The 16,954-nt window shown below is 46.4% G+C and overlaps 1 protein-coding gene across 2 annotated transcripts in view; it reads right to left on the bottom strand.

Annotated features, from left to right (window-relative positions):
- Nucleotides 1-308: 308 nt before the first annotated feature.
- Nucleotides 309-16,954, bottom strand: part of MERTK (MER proto-oncogene, tyrosine kinase) — a 413,075-nt gene continuing 396,429 nt past the window's right edge. For both annotated transcript variants that reach the window (XM_069235075.1, XM_069235076.1), the window contains exon 19: nucleotides 309-5,061. In XM_069235075.1, the coding sequence (XP_069091176.1) occupies nucleotides 4,572-5,061 (490 nt within the window). In that variant the 3' untranslated portion in view covers nucleotides 309-4,571. The remainder of the gene's footprint in view (nucleotides 5,062-16,954) is intronic.

Here is a 16,954-nt window from a genome sequence, read left to right as displayed (position 1 = left end):
CAAAGCAAACACAATCACAAATGCACACTAACCACCAACCAAACCTAAACAAGCATTAACCACCCACCAACCACAAACACACAAACCACCAACCAAACTGAAACACACATTAAGCAACAAGTGTACTCAAACACATAACTGCTACCAGAAAAACTGAAACCCAGTAAATACCATCTAAACCAAAAAATAATCTGGTCACCGATAAAATACAAACTTAGACTAACAAACATCAAAACCTACAGACATTAACCACAACACTCAAACATCAATCCCTTTATCTCTCCTTTTTTCCACAAAATGTTATACAGTAGATTTCAAAATATATTTATTTTCCATTTCTGTGACAGTATGAAATGCATTTAACCAGTAGCTTCTATAACATGTTCACGTTTTACATTGATAAAATATAAATGGAATGGAACTTGTAAATTTGTATTTTAAACATATACATCTATTCCGACTTGTTCTTCATATACTACATTCACCCGTTATCAAGTATTTCTTCATGTACATTATATACAGGTGATTAGATGCTTTAAATACATTTACATTTGCAAACAGGACTTAGTTTAGCATAAGGATACAGAGCATACAGATGATGTTTTTTCTGAATTATAAATTGAAGTGCTGCCTAAGCTGGCAAGATGGTCCTCTTAACAACTTAGACTGGTGAGAAGCAGTATACGTCAAGCAGCAATATATGCCAAGACCTTCACCACTCAGACAAAACACCCATCAGGAAACACTTGAGGCTGAAAGTGGCTTGTGGAGAGATCAGACTGACAATAATAATTGGAATTGTGAAAAAGTCTTCTCACAAAGGACCAGATTTAGAACTTCTGCTGCCAATTTAAACGTAACCACATTTTACAATATATGTGTTGAGATCTGGCATATTTTGTTATTTGTTGTTGACTGTATTGGTCAAAAAACTCACTGGTTGAAACCTAAGTAAGCTTGTTGCTTTAATCCTGACCATCCAGCAACACAGACAAAATTGCGATAGAAACGCGCTCTGATAAGAGGCCAAACACAAAGATAATACTGGCTTTCAGAGACATGAGCCTCTGCGTATAGCTCTTAGCTGTAACCCATTTCACCTCTGCATAGCAGACGGTTTGGATTTAACAACAAACACAGGCACACAGACTATTTCAAGGACAGGAATGCCTGATGTGACTGACTCCATCGTAACCCTACTATCTTACGGACTAGACACCAACCTGTTGGGTAATTAACCAATTTTACTCTAGATCAGTGGGCTGATAGGAATCACCTGCAAGGTTTTCTTTTGATTTGGTTGTGTCCCGAGCCTTTGTTATGTTCTCTTAGCTGCTCACCCAGCTTCTTGAATTAGAACTGCACCTCATCTGGGAGATCACAGGAGTTGGTGGCCATATTTTCTGCTTCATGTTTGATACCCAAGTGGAGGGAGACATGGTAACAAGCCTTAGCCCTTCCCCGTCTCTCTAAAAAAGGACTGCATGGTCGCATTCCTGTTTAGGGCACATGGAATCTTGAACAACTGGTCGTTTGGTGCTCTTAATTGTGGGTTTCTTTTTACCATGAAAATAAGAATGCTTACAGGAAAGAAGTTGCTTTCACACCATATCCTTTTAATAGTAAGGACCGAATCATGAGTGACTTGGTATAAAGTGCACAGTAATAGTGGTTGTGGTGGGACCATTACTGCATCGAATTCCTGCACCTGTACCAGGTCTTTAAGTGATTCTGCATTTGGAATGGAGAGTAACATGCGTCAATCAGTGTTTCTGTTCTGATTCCAGCATGGTATTCCCAGTCTTTTTTGGGAATTACACCTGGACATTTTGCCTGATGGAGGCAAGTGAAACAACCCCGACTCAATGTGTTCCTGCAGGATTGGTAATCCTGATTCGGCTAGTAACGCCGGCTTTAATCGAGGTCAACAGTTGGCTCGTGATCAGGCCCTAACTGTCCCTGTAAAAACAGCCTATATCGGTGGTTCCCAACCTGTGGTCGGGGACACCTGGGGGTCCGAGAAGCCTCCTCAAGGTGTCCGCGACTGCTTAGAGAAATTAAATAATATTAACAGCTTTGGTCCCCAGCTTTCAATATTGACTCAGTGAGGGGTCCCCGGATTCCGGTAATGCTTCATTGGGGGTCCCCGGGTCCCAGTAATGATAAAGTTGGGGTCCTCAGAAGTCAAAAGGTTGGGAACCACTGGCCTTTATCTTGCAGACAATCAAGATGAAACAAGAAGTGTCTCTTGGCAATGTCTCCTAATAGGGGCGAGCTTTACACAAAGGCAGTCACATTGCTACAGATGTGTCAATACAGCATCATCGAGATATCTTGCCTGGTGCCACTACTCTATGAAGACAATACATCACTGTTATGTTGACTCCAGAAGCCACTGAATGTTGTCAATCCGAAACACTGGCACATGATTTGGACACTATTGTGGTTCTAGGAAGTGACTCACATATGTGGACACCTGAAGAAATCAATCACAATAATAATCAGGCTGCACCCTTTGAGACACCCAGACCAGCCTCAATCATCATGTGCGTACGGCCTCTTGTTTCGTGACACTAAAGAATGAGTCCACTGTCTAGGGCCATTCGCTTGGCGATGCTTGTGCCACTCAAGGTACACATTGCAGCACATCTAGTGGCTAAACTGGTGCCTTCGGTTCTGGCAGACTAGGGTTCACACACTTAACAGTAAAACGCCAGATTGCTTCACTTGACTGTAAATACGGGCAAAATCACTTTATCTCCCATTGCCTAAAATTGTAATATGTGTGAAATGTAATTCAGTTATTTAATGGTATGTTAACTTTGAAATTAAAATATGTAAATCATCCACTGACGTACAGTGCTCCATGTAGGTTGGCAGATAACCTGAACACTTTTGCAAATTATCTGAGGCATAGAATCTTAAACACAGGAATTTGAGATCCGGTGCCTGGCATTCACATTTCTGCTAGTATGGCGCAGTGCTGCAGTGGTCACACGTCATCTTTCCATGTCAAACAAAGACTGGACAGTTCTTGGAGCGAATAAGAGGATGTTGGATATAGCCTCATAAAAGATGGCGCCATCCGGAAAGGGAAATGTCAGCATTTTAACGAAACTAGTATTTTACCATTCTATTTAAAGAGTAACAGCACTACATCAGAGGATTATGGCATTTCCAAATTAGTAAAGGATAAAAAAGATTTGATTTGACCATAGAACCAGCGAAATAAACAATTTAAAGTGGTTATGCAAGCTGTGTGACAAAAACCTATCATTTGAATGTATTGTGTCCAGCTCTAATCAGAAACCAAACAAAAATGACAGATTTTGTTTGTGAAAATGCGATCTCAATGCTCTCACTTTCTTTTCAGCAACCAGGAGCGCAAATGCTCACATGAAACTGGTGCATTTTTTGTTACATTTGCGAATCATATATTCTTGTGGAACAGATATTTTTTAAAGTATCTTCTTAACAATAATATATGACTCATATTTACTACGTCAGCCCACGTTTCACATAGAAATATCAAGGACCTGCGCAAACAATAGATACCAATAAAGGCCTAATGTTGAACTATGACAATAAGGTAATAACAAACACTGCTGCCAGCCAGGACAAATACACTGCTTCGGATTCCAGTAAGTAGTTGGGGTGGGGGGATGGGTGCTCTGAGATGAACGGTTTTAGTGACACAAGGCCACGGTAGAATATTAATTTCAATTTAAAATCCAATTAACCTCCAAAATACGTATTAAAACGTATCCACACACAAAGTGAAAAGGCCAAGAGCCACAACACCAGTGTGACATCTTTAAAAAACAATAAATCATGGGTTTGGCCTCCGAGTAGTAGATTGATCTTGAAACACTAAGCCTTATCAGCATTGTTTTTTTTAGTCACTGGCAACAACACTCACTCTGCAAAATTTAGGAACAAAGTAGTGTTGTGACACAGTCGTTCCAAAGTGTTTGGCAAGAAACAATTGGACAGGCAAACAACTCATTACAAGGTAGGAGCCACACACACATCTCATTAAAACACACACTGAGTTCTAGGCTATTAAACATTACAAATACTGGCATATAAAGTGGTCAGTAACACATTTTCGGGAGACGGTCTGCTAATGGTCTATCCAAGGTTTTGTCACAGATAAACTGGCTGTCAGCAAAGGTCACACAGAGGCAGGATAGTAGAACTAATTACTGAGGTACGTTCATTTGAGCCTTTCAGAATTCACCAGGAAGTAATAGAAAGTGCATTTTCCACAGTGATCTCTTCATTGGCTAGCTCCTTGCTTACATTTTTTCATTATGTCGTAGAAAAAGTGCAGAACAGCTCTGAACTGGAGAGTAACATTTGATAGGCTGTCATTGATGGATGGTGGGAAGTTTATGAAGAATGATTTAGGACACCCAATAGGAACCATATATAAGTCAGTACTTTTCACGTATACACTTTGCTACATATTTTTCATAGAATCAGAAAGTTTATCTGGAGGGCACAGGTAAACAGTTTATGCCTCAAAATGTGCATATCCTGCAAGCAGGTGATCCTCAAAGCTGCACCTCTCACATCATGATTTCAGAGTCTTCTGCACAGTCGTCTGCATACAAGAAGTCTTCTGTGAGTGCGCTACCCACCGGCAGTGTGCTGGCTTCACACCACGCCACTCCATTTTGTAAGGCTGTGCTCTGCAGCAGAGGTATGCTGTCCTGCTGAGACACATCAGGCTCAATCCTGCCAATCCCCGAAAAAATATACCTCCCTCCACTTGGAGTACTCTGGTGGACATCTACAGAGACTGTCGTGGTGTTGAGCTGTGGAGCACAGGACTCAATAATGTTATCAGTACCAATGCTCATGTCAATCTCCGTGAACTGAGGGCCCTGTGAGAGAGCTTCACTTTCCTGAGGCATGTTTGTGTTCATATAGATGACATCTTCTTTGTTTGACATTTCTGGAAGTCTTTTTAGTTGCTTTTCCAGTTCAATCTTCAAGTCAGTAAATGTGGGGCGGTCAACAGGGTCTGCTCTCCAGCATAAGTACATGAGATCATACCTGCAAAAAAAGAGTATAGTAAACTTTTCACAAAGGCAGGTAAGACTAGGAGACAACAAAAGTTCTTCAGCGTATAGTCATCTTAGGTTCCGAAGGGAGGACCAGTGAAATCTCCGAGCTATGAAGGGTGACATCGCAGTGGTGACAAAGCCTGACCAGTGATACTCTGTGGTGCTAAGTACACATCCACTGATTTCCTGTGCTCTCACATTTAGACACCCCTTTACCATTATTTGCCTTGCCTTTTTTTTTAGTTGAGGCAGGCTCGTTGGGGCATGACAGCCTGGAAAATTATTTGTTGGTTCAGGATGAATGCCCCTAAAATATTAAACTGCTTGGGAGCACAGAGAAAGCTGGAGACACCACTGTTCCTCTTCAAATGCTTACTGAAAATATCACCCCACAATCAAATACAGTGATATGACAATCCTTTTCTCTTAACCTAATATGGAAATATGAGGTGCACCACTCCATGAGATGTTGATGGACTTTGTATACATTAGTCAACGCCTTCATTCTACAAATTGTACATACTGTGTTTTCATTGGTACATATCAATCATGCCTTTTCGGACAAAATGTACTTTTGCTTTCATGTGCTCTATCGCAGCATGTCCCTGCAAGATTAACCTATTTTCCTGCTATTCCTACAGGTCAAACTCAAAATAAATAAATAAAAATGGATAATGAGATGGGGAAAGCACCACTAAAATCAGCTATAAATCTTACCGGGAGAGCGGGGAGGAAGTAGGGAATGAGGTGGAAGGCCTGGGAGCATATCTGTACAACCAGCTGACCTTTAAGTTGTTTATTTCTTTCCAGTATCGTACACATAACCTGTTGTATTCTGATTATCCGCCCCCCCTCCCCCCATCTTGCACTGAGCTCCTCTACTTTAGGTTTGCACTCAAAAACCAATGAATACAACCTGACATATACTTTCTGACGAGGAGTTGGGGGCAGAACCACCTGATGTCTAGAAGAGGTTGGAAAGAGATACTAGGTGCTTTGTGTATGTTTTTTCAGAGTTACTATGTTATACATGTATGTATCTTGTATAAGACACACAGTGGTTAGTCTGGACCACTACAGTGAATGCGATTTTAAACAAAGCCTACATTTACAACATGGACATGGGACCAACTTGAGGGGTCTTGGAGAGCAACGATCAACATACTACAGGATTTTTTTATGTTGTGTGAATATGAAAATGTCACAAGTACCCAGAAATGCTAATCTGTCACAGAAATTAAGCTGCTAAATAAGTGTTAAGGAAAGTCACGTTTCCTCCAGTATGACACCTTTCTCAAGTTCTGTACTGCTGATAGGCCTGATTAGTTGTAGGAGCAGAAAAGGATGGATGGGGTAGCACATACAAAAAGCTAAACTGTGGATGTTTAACCCCACCATCAGCAAGGTGCTTTTCACCTTGTGTTTCTCAGTATGTAAGAGACAACCAGAACTTAGTGGTCTCTGACAAACCCGGAGCAAGGGAATTGTTCCTGTTTGAAGTAGCACTTTTTCCGAAGGTATATCATTGGTATCCTTTCTCATAGTCTTCTCGCACCCATTCCTCATCGCTAATAACTCCAATCAGCAGAGTACCCTACATGATGCTACTCTCAGTTTAAGAGAGTGCAAAGCAATGAGACAGTGCTCTTCTTAGTCCTACTGAAGAAATCAGTGCACTGGACCGCTGCAATGAGCAAAGCTGTGTGCCATCCTTTTCCTCAGAGACCCAATTGGAGGTGAAACTGGTTAGGTGGGCAGTGGAAGCAGCAGAGAGAACTGGGATGATCAGCTTTCAGTAGAGGAGGCTGCAGCAGAAAGATGTTATGCAACGATGGTGTGTCGTAGTCCTGTAGAGCGGCTTTAAGTTTTGCACCTCACCTTCTGCTCTAAGGTTGGAAGCTAATAAACAATAACAGAACAATATGTCTGGACCTAAGACACATGTAACACAGTTATTCTACATATAATACATGCAATTCTCTCCATACATTGATCAGGTTTAAGTATAGAATGTCTTAACTTCTCAAATGATCTTCCCCACTGCGTTGATATCAGTGACCACACTACTACTAAAACCAGACAAAAACACATCGGCCTGTACTCCTACAGCTCGAGTGCCCTGTTCAGTTTTTATGTTAAAATGTATACCTCTGTACTAGCATAACGACTCCACCCTTTTTGAGCTCTTTTAATATCAATTTGTCAATCAGGTTTATACGCCATAGACAGGCATGCAATAATACACGACTTACAGATATTATCGATGTAATAGAACACAGCAAAACTGAAACTGTCCTTCTCTCGATTGACATATAGAAGGCGTTTGATAGGACAGATTGGCAGTATCACTGACTAGTCCGTTCAAAGCCAGGCCTAGATCCATGTATGTCCACATTTATCTGAGCCAACTATATAACACCTACCACAAAGATTAAGGTTAATGAAGTAAAGTCATTGGGGATCCCACTGTGTAAGGGGGTACACCGTTGGCACCCCTCGTATTTGCTTGAAAAATGGAGCCATTGATCTGTCATGTCAAAAGCAACCTAGACAGGGGTTGAGATCAGTGAAGGCTAGTATAAGTTAGCTGTGTTTGCAGATGATGCGTTATACTTCTTAAAATGCCTGGAAACCCCACTGCCAAATTTCTTGAAGGAGCTACAATGGTTTTAAGTAATTTCAGGGTTTGGCATTAACAATACAAAGGCAATTGGAATAGGGGTAACAGACCCTCCAAAAAGCTGAAACATCTTCTGACTACATCAGGTTTCTCATGGACTGCGACTTCAGTAAAATACCTGGATAGCCATCTACGAATAGGGAGTATAAATATGAATGTCTTGCCTAGATTACTATATCTAGCACAAACTGCATTCCCATAGGTTCCCTGCAGAGATTTTAGACTTCATTCAGAATAAACAGTGCTAGAGTGTGTGTGCAATGGAATACCAAGAATACCTAACGCTATATTACACAAAAGACAGCTAAAGGGAGTCTAGGACTTCTGACTATTGTGCACTCTATAGATTAATCACAGCTATGACCGACTTTGGATCAGTACCATCTCCCAGTAACCAAGTCACAGGAAATGCTCAAACATGACTGTACCCCTATTTCCTCAAATCATATGGCGTGGATTACGCCTAATGATCATTTTAGAAATATGCCACCTCTCTATTCTATGAGTGTCATGCTAAAATACAGGGTTAACCTAAAGAAAACCTATGGGATCATCACGTTTCCTTCCTCTTGACCCCAAGTGTCAACAATCCAGGTTTCATGCCAAGCTTGGATGATGAACACTTTAATTCCTGGTTAATAAGTGTGTGAGAAAACAGGGCTGATTGCAGAGGCCCCATAACTTTTTGCCCCCATTTTCCTCTTTTTGCTGGTGTTTTCCTGACTTTGATGGTGCCCTGGGTACTGCTAACCAGTCCCAGGGCCTGTGCTCTGTGTAAAATGGATATGCAAATTAGGCTAATTATAATTGGCTAAGTTAACCTACCTATAAGTCCCTAGTATATGGTAGGGCATGTAGGTTTAGGGACCACAGCATAGGTGGTGCACACCTAGGTGCATTGCTGAGGTGCCCAGTGTCATTTTAAAAGCAAGCCTGCCTTGCTGGCTGCTTTTAAATTAAAGTTATATGCAAATTCGACTTTGGAATTAAAGGTACTTCCAAAGTCTTAAACTACCTTATTTTTACATATAAGTCACCCCTAAGGTGTGCCCTATGTGCCCCTAGGGCTGGGTGCCATGTAACTATAAGCAGGGACTTTATAAAAATAGATTTATAAGCCCTGGTGAGGTAAAAACAGCCAAATTCGTTTTTCCCTCATTGAAGTAAATGGCCTTCATAGGCTAGAATGGGCAGACTTTATTTTAAATTTTAAAGTCTCCTTAAATGTTACATACCAAGAATTTGGTATCAAATTGATTGTTGTAATAAATCCCACAACTTCCAGTTGTTGGATTTAATATAACTTGTCCAGGTAAAAAGTTTAGACTTTACCTAAAAAGTTGCCAATTTCAGCTCTGCATTGTTTTTGCTGCTGTGCTCTGATTGGCCAGCCTGCAGCAGCTTCTGCCAGGCTGCCTTGATGAGGTGTGAAGTGGCCAGACTTCACACAAAGGAATGTGCTTGGGGGAGAGAATCTCCCCTCAGCAGATGGTGAGGCAGGAAGGGGGAGGGCTGCCAAACTGGTCTTCAAAGGTAGAGAAGGACATTTGCAGCACCCAGCAACACCCCCACATCCTGCAACCCCAGACAGCTAGGTGCCCCCTTGATTAGATTAGGAGAGGGGTGTGTTTATGATTTTTAGCCGCACCAGTGGGTGGGCTCAGCCAGATGTAACCTCCAAAAATCAGATTCATCCATGTTGGATTTTTAGAGACTGTTGCCTTCTGGGATGGATTTTTGCCACACTTCCCAGGAAGTGGTCATCACAGGGGGACGACCCTGTCCCTGATTGGAGAACCAGGGCCCCCCTGCTTTTCACCCAGGAGCAAGGATAAAACTGGCAGACCTGCACCCACACCTCAGATCCCCTCCAGAATTCAACAAGAAAGGAACTAAGGAAGAAGAAGGACTGCCCTGCTGGACCCCTGGCCTGCACCTGGAACCTGCACTCAGAAGGACTGCACCAGCTGCACACTTGGGCTTCACCACAAGAAGGACTTTGCCTGGCTTCAACTGGTTCAAGGAGGGACTCCCTGTTTGCTACAGGTGAAAAATTGCTAAACCAGAGTCCCCTGCACCAACTCCTGAAGAAAGCGACCAGCTGACCACTGTCCAGTGGCCAAAAAGGAGTTTGCGCCAGGTGCATTCTGGGAGTTGAAGTCCGCACCCCCCAAGGACCATCACAGAACTTCTGGACCCTTGGGGTGAGCTGTGGACCCCAAAAGAACCTTAAAAGAACATCTGGGTGAAGCCCCAGAAGTTTGGAAAAGATTTGAGAATTTTTGGAAAAAAGCTCCAGAGAGGGACCGACCCGCCGTGGAAATTCTAGCCGGCTTGCCTCAACCGCGACCCGGCCTGACTTCGTGGTTCGTCCCGGTAAAGAAAAACATCCAAAAAAGAGACTAAGGGGGTCATTCTAACTCTGGCGGGCGGCGGAGGCCGCCCGCCAGAGTTCCCCCCTCCGAAATACCGCACCGCGGTCAGTAGACTGCGGAGGGTATTCTAAGTTTTTCCCTGGGCTGGCGGGCGGTCGCCAAAAGACCGCCCGCCAGCCCAGGGAAAAACTCCCTTCCCACGAGGATGCCGGCTCGTAATTGAGCCGGCGGAGTGGGAAGGTGCGACGGGTGCTGTTGCACCCGTCGCGTATTTCACTGTCTGCCAGGCAGACAGTGAAATACTTGTAGGGGCCCTCTTACGGGGGCCCCGCGACCCCCCCTACCGCCATCCGGTTCCCGGCGGGCGGACCGCCGGGAACTGGATGGCGGTAGGTGGGGTCGGAATCCCCTCGGCGGCGCAGCTAGCTGCTCCGCCTTGGAGGATTCCAAAGGGCGGCGGTACACTGGCGGGAGACCGCCAGTGTTGCCGGTCCGACCGCGGCTTTACCGCCGCGGTCAGAATGCCCTGCGGGGCACCGCCGGCCTGTCGGCGGTGCTCCCGCCGACCCTGGCCCCGGCGGTCTTAGACCGCCGTGGTCAGACTGACCCCCTAAGTCCGAAGGTAAAAAGTTGACCGGGACCTCCCAGCCATCGTATCCGAGAAGGGCTCCATGGACGTCGGATCAAGATCCAGGTTTACCCCGGTCGAAGGATTTTCATCTCGAAAAAACGACTAAGTCCGAAGGTAAAAGTCTCCACCGAGGAAACCCACATCGCGTATCCGGACAAGGGCTCCAGGAGGTCGGATTCAACTGGCAGGTTCGTCCCGGTGAAGAAAAACTTCAAAATAAAGACTAAGTCAGAAGGTAACTTTTTAACCGAGGCCTCCCGCGACCTGTAGCCGAGCAGGGCTCCATCGCGGTCGGCCTGAAAGTTTGACTTTGCCCCGGTCGAGGTGCAACCAGATGACCCGATTGGCGCTTTTTGTTTCTAAGCGCTAGAAAAGTAATAATTCTTTAAAAATTCATATCTCCGGTTCCCCTGAACCGATTTTAATCGTTTTTGTGTCATTTTAAAGATAAAAATATGAACTATTTTTATAAATTGGTTTTGGATTTTTAAACTGTTTCCTGTGTTTTATTTAATTACTGTTTTGTGATATTTGAATGCTTTACACTTTGGCCCTGATTCTAACCCCGGCGGTCTTCGACCGCCGGGGCGAGGGTCGGCGGGAGCACCGCCGACAGACCGGCGGTGCCCCGCAGGACATTCTGACCGCGGCGCTTTGGCCGCGGTCAGAAAGGGTAAACCGGCGGTCTCCCGCCGGTTTACCGCTGCCCTCAGAATCCCCCATGGCGGCGCAGCTTGCTGCGCCGCCATGGGGGATTCTGACCCCCCCTACCGCCATCCTGTTCATGGCGGGAAAGCCGCCATGAACAGGATGGCGGTAGGGGGGGGGTCGCGGGGCCCCTGGGGGCCCCTGCCGTGCCCATGCCAATGGCATGGGCACGGCAGGGGCCCCCGTAAAAGGGCCCCGCAAGGTATTTCAGTGTCTGCCTTGCAGACACTGAAATACGCGACGGGTGCTACTGCACCCGTCGCACCTTCCCACTCCGCCGGCTCGATTACGAGCCGGCATCCTCGTGGGAAGGGAGTTTTTCCCTGGGCTGGCGGGCGGTCTCTTGGAGACCGCCCGCCAGCCCAGGGAAAAACTCATAATACCCTCCGCGGTCTTCTGACCGCGGAGCGGTATTATGGGGGCGGAATTCTGGCGGGCGGCCTCCGCCGCCCGCCAGAATTAGAATGACCCCCTTTGTCTCCTAAGTTAAGCCTTGACGCTCGTTGCCAAGCTACCAAGGGTTGAGCTGGGATTAATTTACTGAGACCTAACTGTACCTATGTGGAGGTTAGTGGCTTGTTGCTAGGTGTAGGTACCTACCTGCCCTACCAATAACCCATTTTCCAACATAATTGGAAGCAGCGACGGGATCCTGTACTTGTGTTCAATATCACGTTACAGTTTTAGGTAAAACAAATTAAAAATCCTTTAAATTGTCCTAGTGCAAAAATTGTTTTTAATTTTTAATTTGGATTAATTTCAATTATTGAATTTTTGTAATTTTTCTAAATTCTTGTTTCCAATTTTTGCTAAAAGTTTTTGTTGACACAAAACTAGGGAACCATGGAGCTTGATCTGGCTAGCCTACCCACACTGACAGTAGTCCAGCTTAGGGGGTTGTGTATTGAAAGAGGGTTGCCTGCAACCACTGATCTCAGGAAGCAAATCCTGATCACATCCCTGACAGCATGGGCTGAGGCCCAAGAGGTAGAGTCAGAAGAAGCTCCAGAGGAGGGAGAAAGAAGGGAGGATGCAAGCTCTAACCACTCAGGGGAGGGAAGGCATCTGACCCTAAGTGAGGACGAGGAAGAACAGTCCTCAGTAGATACAGTCACTAGGGGCAGGCCCAAAGCTAGTGGTAGGAAGGGGGTCCCTTCAGGAGGAGAGAACCCATCCATCAGAGAAAGAGAGCTGGAGGCCCAGCTAGCATACATAGCTTTGGAAGCAGAGAAGCTGGCCCTAGAAAAGAAAAAGTGGGCATACAAAGAGAAAAGAGATGGAAGCAGCGATAAAGAAGCTGAGGTGTCCATGGGTGGGGGAGTTTGCCCCAGATTACCCAAGGGGGTAGTTCCTGCTTATGTAGAGGGGGATGACATAGATAAGTGGCTGGGGGCCTTTGAGAGGGCACTCCAAATGAGAAGGGTTAGGCCTCAATACTGGGGTTCCCTTTTGTGGGAGTTGGTCCCCAACTCAGGGAGGGATAGGCTTCTGACCTTAAGGGGGGAGGAGGCAGATTCATACCCTAGTATGAAGAGGTGCTTAGCCAAGAAGTTTGGTCTGACCCCAGAGCAATATAGAATGAAGTTCAGGGACACCCAGAAGGTCAGTACCCAGTCTTGGGTTGACTTTGTGGACATTTCACTAAAGGCACTAGAGGGCTGGATTATTGGTAACAAAGTAGATACTTATGAGGGGTTATACAATCTGATCATGAGAGAGCACATCTTGACCAATTGTATCCAAGAAAGGTTACGCCAGCATCTAGTGGACTCTAAGCAGACCAACCCTAGAGAGCTAGGGGAGGCAGCTGATGAGTGGTTGAGAACCAGGGTGGTTGTCAAGTCTCAGGGGGGAGACTCCAAGAAGGGGGGGACAGGTCCCCAAAAACCTAAGGAGGGAGGTGGTAAGCCCACCACAGAGACTCCCTCTGTACCCCAGAACCCTAAGAAGGAGGAGAGTAAATCACACTCCCACTCTGACCAGCAGAGACAGTTAGACCCAGGGTTAAAAAAGCTCTTGGACAGTAGGGCTTGCTTTGACTGTCAGCAGACAGGTCACTTCAGAGGAGATGCAGCCTGTCCAAAGAAGGTGGTTAGCACTGGGCTGCCAGTGTAGCCATAGAGGAGGATTCCTCAGATGATGAAGTCCTCCTAGCATTGTGCTGGGAGACAGGACCAGATGGTAAGCTGGTGATCCCTGAGGGTGGGAGTAGGCAGTTCCATCACATTCAAGTGAATGGGATCCCTACCACTGGCCTGAGAGACACCTGTGCCAGTCACACTATAGTGAGTGACCGGTTAGTGACCCCAGACATGTATGTCCCAGAAAAGACAAAGAAAGTCAGGATAGCCACAGGGGAGGTCACCTCCAAACCTGTAGCCATAGTGCCCCTAGAGAGGGAGGGTATCCTTGACTGGATTAGGGTGGTAGTCAGTGCTGACCTTCCCCTAGATTGTATCCTGGGCAATGACCTCCCAGAGGTGAGTCTGTTCACAGATGGGGTGGTCGCCCAGGGCGCCCCCCCAAGCCAAAGTCCTGGGGAGTCAGTCCCTACAGTTAGGAGACAGGGGTCCCCAAGAAAAGGAAAGAAGAAAAGGAAGGGTAGGCCACTCTTAAAGAGAGTTCCAGGGAGCCAAAGGCCTTCTGCCCCAGTAGGGGGGAAGCCCAGAGTTGGCACTGGTGAGGCCTCCCCTGACCCTAAGGAAGTCCTGAGTAGTCAGGCAGCTGTCCAGATGCAGGGTGTTGCCCCTGCACTGACAGAAGGGAGAGTGGAAGGAGGGTGTCTACCACAGGAGGTGGTAGCCCCCCACTCTAGACAGCAAGAGGGGTGCCAGGACCCCAAAGTTGCCCCTAAAGCAGCTCAGCCACCTGTCAGTGGAGAGCTTAGGGTGTGGTTCTGGGTACTGACAGCTGTCAGTAGCCTCTGCTGGGTGCTAGCCTTCCTGGCAGCACTGTACTTGGCCTGGGAGGCAGACCCCAAAGCCAATAGCAAAGTAGGCCCCCTGACCCTATTGGTCATGGTGGGGTTGCTCAAGTGTTGGGTGACCTCTTTGGGTAAGCTAGGTGTTGCCCTAGCAAAGTTTGGAGTAGGGGAGGTGGGCACCTCACTACCCAAGTTGGCAGAGAGAAAGGAGGAAGACCCCCCTAGAGGGAAGTTTCAGTTTGAGTTGGGTCCTGTTACTGTTGGGATGGCTTCACTACCCATAGGGAGTGACCCTGACAGGAGGATATAAGGCAGAGTAGGCCCTGCAAAGGGACAGCCAGTTTTCTTCACTGTCTTCCTCGCCTAACAAGCCAGGAAGACTCTCCCAGAGTTGGGCTGAGTCTCCTGGGCGTGTGGGCTGGGGGGGGGGGGGGGGGGTTGTGTGAGAAAACAGGGCTGATTGCAGAGGCCCCATAACTTTTTGCCCCCATTTTCCTCTTTTTGCTGGTGTTTTCCTGACTTTGATGGTGCCCTGGGTACTGCTAACCAGTCCCAGGGCCTGTGCTCTGTGTAAAATGGATATGCAAATTAGGCTAATTATATTTGGCTAAGTTAACCTACCTATAAGTCCCTAGTATATGGTAGGGCATGTAGGTTTAGGGACCACAGCATAGGTGGTGCACACCTAGGTGCATTGCTGAGGTGCCCAGTGTCATTTTAAAAGCAAGCCTGCCTTGCTGGCTGCTTTTAAATTAAAGTTATATGCAAATTCGACTTTGGAATTAAAGGTACTTCCAAAGTCTTAAACTACCTTATTTTTACATATAAGTCACCCCTAAGGTGTGCCCTATGTGCCCCTAGGGCTGGGTGCCATGTAACTATAAGCAGGGACTTTATAAAAATAGATTTATAAGCCCTGGTGAGGTAAAAATAGCCAAATTCGTTTTTCCCTCATTGAAGTAAATGGCCTTCATAGGCTAGAATGGGCAGACTTTATTTTAAATTTTAAAGTCTCCTTAAATGTTACATACCAAGAATTTGGTATCAAATTGATTGTTGTAATAAATCCCACAACTTCCAGTTGTTGGATTTAATATAACTTGTCCAGGTAAAAAGTTTAGACTTTACCTAAAAAGTTGCCAATTTCAGCTCTGCATTGTTTTTGCTGCTGTGCTCTGATTGGCCAGCCTGCAGCAGCTTCTGCCAGGCTGCCTTGATGAGGTGTGAAGTGGCCAGACTTCACACAAAGGAATGTGCTTGGGGGAGAGAATCTCCCCTCAGCAGATGGTGAGGCAGGAAGGGGGAGGGCTGCCAAACTGGTCTTCAAAGGTAGAGAAGGACATTTGCAGCACCCAGCAACACCCCCCAAACCTGCAACCCCAGACAGCTAGGTGCCCCCTTGATTAGATTAGGAGAGGGCAGGAGAGGGGTGTGTTTATGATTTTTAGCCACACCAGTGGGTGGGCTCAGCCAGATGTAACCTCCAAAAATCAGATTCATCCATGTTGGATTTTTAGAGACTGTTGCCTTCTGGGATGGATTTTTGCCACACTTCCCAGGAAGTGGTCATCACAGGGGGACGACCCTGTCCCTGATTGGAGAACCAGGGCCCCCCTGCTTTTCACCCAGGAGCAAGGATAAAACTGGCAGACCTGCACCCACACCTCAGATCTCCTCCAGAATTCAACAAGAAAGGAACTAAGGAAGAAGAAGGACTGCCCTGCTGGACCCCTGGCCTGCACCTGGAACCTGCACTCAGAAGGACTGCACCAGCTGCACACTTGGGCTTCACCACAAGAAGGACTTTGCCTGGCTTCAACTGGTTCAAGGAGGGACTCCCTGTTTGCTACAGGTGAAAAATTGCTAAACCAGAGTCCCCTGCACCAACTCCTGAAGAAAGCGACCAGCTGACCACTATCCAGTGGCCAAAAAGGAGTTTGCGCCAGGTGCATTCTGGGAGTTGAAGCCCGCACCCCCCAAGGACCATCACAGAACTTCTGGACCCTTGGGGTGAGCTGTGGACCCCAAAAGAACCTTAAAAGAACATCTGGGTGAAGCCCCAGAAGTTTGGAAAAGATTTGAGAATTTTTGGAAAAAAGCTCCAGAGAGGGACTGACCCGCCGCGGAAATTCTAGCTGGCTTGCCTCAACCGCGACCCGGCCTGACTTCGTGGTTCGTCCCGGTAAAGAAAAATATCCAAAAAAGAGACTAAGTCCGAAGGTAAAAAGTTGACCGGGACCTCCCAGCCATCGTATCCGAGAAGGGCTTCATGGACGTCGGATCAAGATCCAGGTTTACCCCGGTCGAAGGATTTTCATCTCGAAAAAACGACTAAGTCCGAAGGTAAAAGTCTCCACCGAGGAAACCCACATCGCGTATCCGGACAAGGGCTCCAGGAGGTCGGATTCAACTGGCAGGTTCGTCCCGGTGAAGAAAAACTTCAAAATAAAGACTAAGTCAGTAGGTAACTTTTTAACCGAGGCCTCCCGCGACCTGTAGCCGAGCAGGGCTCCATCGCGGTCGGCCTGAAAGTTTGACTTTGCCCCGGTCAAGGTGCAACCAGAT

The sequence above is a fragment of the Pleurodeles waltl genome, chromosome 5 (assembly GCF_031143425.1).
Source record: "Pleurodeles waltl isolate 20211129_DDA chromosome 5, aPleWal1.hap1.20221129, whole genome shotgun sequence".
NCBI lineage: Eukaryota > Metazoa > Chordata > Amphibia > Caudata > Salamandridae > Pleurodeles > Pleurodeles waltl.
The sequence above is the reverse complement of the archived record's forward strand: the minus strand, read 5'-3'. Positions and strand labels throughout refer to the sequence as shown.